At 40.1% G+C, this 5,271-nt stretch overlaps 1 protein-coding gene across 1 annotated transcript in view; it reads right to left on the reverse strand.

The window, feature by feature from the left end:
- The window catches only part of f3b (coagulation factor IIIb), a 4,568-nt gene extending 1,955 nt beyond the window's left edge, over window positions 1-2,613 (reverse strand). The window contains exons 1-4 of the mRNA XM_007240409.4: window positions 2,364-2,613; window positions 1,486-1,609; window positions 545-738; window positions 68-246 (exon numbers count right to left, since the gene is read on the reverse strand). Of these exons, the coding sequence (XP_007240471.3) occupies window positions 68-246; window positions 545-738; window positions 1,486-1,609; window positions 2,364-2,424 (558 nt within the window). The 5' untranslated portion in view covers window positions 2,425-2,613. The remainder of the gene's footprint in view (window positions 1-67; window positions 247-544; window positions 739-1,485; window positions 1,610-2,363) is intronic.
- Window positions 2,614-5,271: the final 2,658 nt, after the last annotated feature.

Here is a 5,271-nt window from a genome sequence, read left to right on the forward strand (position 1 = left end):
TATAAACTGGTTTTATAATCAGGTTGTGGGGTAGATGATCATGGTGCGGTGGTGTGGTGATGCTCACCGGTCCGGTGCTGCCGGCCTTGGTGTAAGTGATCTCGTACTTCAGGTCTGATTTGAAAACGTCGCGGATGGTGAGAGGGTTTCCGTGGTGATGTAAAGCGGTGAGCTGATCCTGAATAAAGATCACAATCGTCTGATTCTCGTTCAGCTTCACACTGAACTCAGGTCTTCCTATTAGAGCTGAACCAACAAAAAACACGAGAAACATCATCAGATTACAGTCCAGCACTCTCTCTACCTTTAGATGAAGTTGCAGGTTTTAGCAGTTGTTTAGATAAAGCGGAATAAGTGTTTAGGGAAAGCTGTACGTGTTTAGATGAGGTTGTGAGTGTTTAGGTAAAGTTGTGAGTGTTTAGGTAAAGTTGTGAGTGTTTCGGTGAAGTTGTGAGCTATAGTGAGAGTTTAGGTGAAGTTGTGAGCTATAGTGAGAGTTCAGGTGAAGTTGCGAGTGTTATAGTGAGAGTTTAGGTGAACTCACTGTCGTTATATGGACAGAACTTCTTGGACGGAGTGGACGGGAGCTCCATCAGGTCGGTGCTGAATCCCGGCGCCGGTTCTGAGAGAACGTCCGCAGTGTAGAAGCTCTTCAGGTCCTTCAGGTTGTTGGTCAGGTCGCACTCCGTCTCTCTGCTTCTGATACAGTGCGGGTTCCTCTGTTTATCCTGACCCACCCTGTACAGACATACCGACCATTACCAACACAACCATTACCAACACCGACCGTTACCAACACCGACCATTACCAACACAACCATTACCAACACCGGCCGTTACCAACACCGGCCGTTACCAACACCGACCGTTACCAACACCGACCGTTACAATACGGCCGTTACCATCACCGACCATTACTAACACCGACTGTAACTTACACCTACAATTACCAATACCAAACGTTATCAACAGTGACCATTACCAACTCAAACCACTACCAATACCAACCATTACCAACACAAATCGTTACCAATACCGACCGTTTCCAACACCTACAATAACCAATACCTACCGTTACTACAACCAACTGTTATCAACAGTGACTGTTACCAACTCCTACAATTACAAATACCTACCGTTACTACTACCAACCATTACAATACCGACCGTTACCAACACTGACCGTTACCAATACCTACTGTTATCAATACCAACCTTTATCAAACCATGACTGTTCAATCACCAATCAACTCCAATCATTAACTGTACCGACCAGATATAATAAAATTAGGTTTTATAGGATTCCAGTTAATAACAATAACATGTTAATAAGTAAATGCTAGTTATGAATGAACAGCCTTATATTCATCTAAAACTCATTATTTACATCTTTAAAACTATTGATTAATTAATTGTTTACTGTGATTATGAATATGGTCAGTTGAGTTCTAAAGACAGGTAATGTAAACAGGTTTTAAAGCTCACCTGGAGAATTCTACAGTGTAGGTGTGGTTGGAAGGTTTGGGGCTCCAGGTGAGGATGGTTTTGAAGTTGTGAGATAACCAGGTGACATTCTTCGCTCTGGGAAGATGACCTCTACCTAAAGATGCTTCAAACAATAAAACAATAATTAACATTATATCTTAATTTTACACACTAAACCGTACTTTTTCCTTTTAACTGAAATGTGTAATGCAACGTTGTGTAGAAATAATAAAATGTACAAATTTCAATTCTTACATGAGTATAGCACATGCATAAATTATTATTTAAATATGAAACATAATTAAAGTTTAATTAAATAAAATTAAAAGGCTTCCACTTCTTACATTTTGCTTAAATAATAATAAAAAAACATTTTGCATAATAAAATGTCAAAATCATAACATTTTTCAAAAATCTCATTTATACTTGACTGTAGGACATATCAAATATTTGTAATTTATATTTGTAAGAGTAGTTGTTACACAATAATTGAATTCTGCAGAAATAATAGTTTACAAAACTTCCAATCTTACATAAGTGTAGAAAATATACACGAGGCTTCCAATTCAATTCTAAAATACTTTCTATTGAGCCTAATCTAAATCTCACCATCCGCTTCAGGTTAGTTAATTAATGCTAGTTAACAATGTAACAAATCAAAACTGAACAGATTAAGTGTCCGTTCCACCTTAAATGTTGCGGCAGTTCCATTTAGGCGATCTAGAGTTTTAAGGTGGAACGGACAATTCCTTAAAACATACCTAAACTGTTTTACACATTAAAACAGGTTAAATCACATAAATAAGACATGAATACACTATTTAAAACCATATTTCACACTTTTAAAACAATAAAAGTCTTTAAAATAGCGGTTTTACCTGATGATGCACCAAAAAAGACCATCACAGAAATACACAATGTTGCCATGATGTTCCTCATGATGTTTCTCGTGATGTTTCTGATTCTCAGGTTAATGCTGGTTCTGTTTTCTCCTGGTTAAAGTTAAAGTGATCTGCTGGGGTTTGAGTTCTCAGGCTTTATAAACGACTGGTTTTCTCCCAGTTCTCTGACTCACCCAGTGCAGAGTCCCTCCTCCTGAACTGGGGGATCTGCAGGGTTTCGTCACTGGCTGAGTATGAACTGAACTTGTGCTCTCCAAATAAGGCAAATCCGGCCCACATCCCTCCATCCCTCCATCCCACACAATACTCTACTGTAATACTAAAACTCTGGGTCTAATACACCTTAAAATCAGAGTTTTTACATTATTTTAAAATGTTCTGTATTGTAGATTAGTACTAAACTCATCCAAACTATAAATAAAAACATATGAAATTATTTATTAAACAAAAAAACACTTTAAACAAACCAGAATATATTTTATATTTTACATTCTTCAAAGTAGCACATTAGCTTTTGCTTAGATGACAGTTTTCTCAGTCAGTTTTATGAGGTAGAGTCTCCTGGAATTCAGGCTTTCAGTTAACAGCTGTGCTGAACTCATCAAGAGTTAATTACTTGAATTTCTGGTCTCTTAATAAAGTGTTTGAGAGCATCAGTTAAAGTAAAGTAGTGAAGAGGTAGAGTTACAGCTATACAGTGAATAGTGAATATTTCAGTAATGTTCTAATCCAGGTTATGAGAAGAAACAACTACTCAACTAAATACAGAATTAAAAAATGCTTTAAGAAGAAAGATGAAACTGGCACTCATCAGGACCGCTCTAGGAAAGGAAGAGCGAGAGTTTCCTCTGTTGTACAGGATGAGTTTATCAGAGTTTTCAGCCTCAGAAATCACAAGTTAACAAACAGCTCCTCAGATAAGAGCATCTAAATACTTCACAGAGTATTTTGGTTTGTTTAACACTGTTTTTAAGTTACTACATGATTCACTATGTGTTCCTTCATAATCTAAAGAGCATTTAATAATTATAAAATTAAATAAAAAATGAATGTATGTAAATTTAATAGTTAAGCGCTAGAAAAAAAATCTAATGTTAGCAAATCTTAAAAATAATAAATATTAGGGCTGAATTATGCTGGTAAAAAAAATGACATTGCAACATATATTTATTCTGAGATATATATTACAATATTAAAAAATACATTTTTTTTTCTCCAGATTTCTCCAAAAGCCAAAAATCCAACATGCCATGATGCTAATAATGCCCAATACTGGAGTGAAATAAACTATGTTGGGCAAATATAATTATTTCATGTTTTTACTTTTTAATTGAAATTAATTCAATTCTTAAACTGGTAAAGGACTAAAATACCACAGCTACAATTCCATCTGGAAACAGTTTTCTGGGTAAAGTTCTCCAGAAGACTGAGTAACGTACTGGAAGCTCTTACTCTGGGCTGAGTGTTAACTGGGCTGCAGGCTGTGGGTTTACTGGGTTTTGTGGGTATTTTCTCGTAAGCGTTTTCTGTTCCAGTCTGAGAGGAATGGATTATGTAGAGGAACAGGTATGCAGGGTTCCAGATGTTCCGGTAATGGCTTTAGCAGATCCTGCGGTAGCTGAGGAACAGCAGCAGATCGTAGTGGAAACAGCATCTCCTCGCCGATGGGTTTCCAGATGAGCTCATGCTCTACACGGGTTCTCAAAACACAGATGAGTCAGAACTGAGGGATTACAGCATCCTGACCCGGCTGGGGCCCACGGAACCTCCACTCAGAACCTGTGGCCGACCAAAACCTCCACTTGTAACCTGGGGCCGACCGGAACCTCCACTCAGAACCTGGGGCCGACCGGAACCTCCACTCGTAACCTGAGGCCCACCGAAACCTCCACTCATAACCTGGGGCCAACCGGAACCTCCACTCGTAACCTGGGGCCAACCGGGACCTCCACTCCTAACCTGGGGCCCAGCGAAACCTCCACTCGTAACCTGGGGCCAACCGGAACCTCCACTCGTAACCTGGGGCCGACCGGAACCTCGGAATCTCCACCTGGTACCTGGGGCTGACCAGAACCTCGGAACCACCACTCGTAACCTGGGGCCGAGCGGGACCTTCAGAACCGGGACCTTCAGAACCTTGAAACCTCCACTCGGAACCTGGGGCCTACTGGAACCTCCACTTGGAACCTGGAGTCTCGGGTCGGTTTCCTCGTGAAAATGGTTCCACTCCTGTGTTCAGATCTTGTAGAACCACAAACATTAGTTTTCTCCTCACACTAATCATAACACTAACCTTGGTGCACATTCAAGAATAAAGTCTCACCCTACAGCAAGAGCAGCCAATCAGATTGCTGCTTGTGCCGGATATGCAGAGGCGGATCAGTGTTCTGATGGGAAGCTTCACCTCCCTCACTGTGGAGATCTGTGCAGGTGCAGTAGCCAATCACATTTTTAGTGCATCATTGACTCAAACACTAAAACTGTTCAAGATGTTTTGATCAGATTTGATCACTGAATTAAAATAAGTTTCTGAAATGGTATCGGATGTTTGGTTTCCAGTATTTTGGCCTGGAATGCTGGTCTTGCGTGATTGAACTAAGCACATGGTTGAGTTATAAAAACGCCCACCTACTGAACTGCATGGTTGCTGTGGTATCTTCATTGGGTGTACGCTAGCTATAGTTTGGGTTAGCTGAGTCATGCTAAGTGTGGACATGATGGTGCATGTTTCTGGACCAGAGATAAAGCTGTTTGAATCTGAGCATGACTAAATTTTACTGAGGACTCTCCATCCAGAACCTTCCTTCTCACGGGTTTTATAACAACACTCCCACTGAGAGGAGTTAGGGAGTGAGAACGGTTCTGTAGGATCTGATGGTTCAGG

The sequence above is a fragment of the Astyanax mexicanus genome, chromosome 4 (genome assembly GCF_023375975.1).
Source record: "Astyanax mexicanus isolate ESR-SI-001 chromosome 4, AstMex3_surface, whole genome shotgun sequence".
NCBI lineage: Eukaryota > Metazoa > Chordata > Actinopteri > Characiformes > Acestrorhamphidae > Astyanax > Astyanax mexicanus.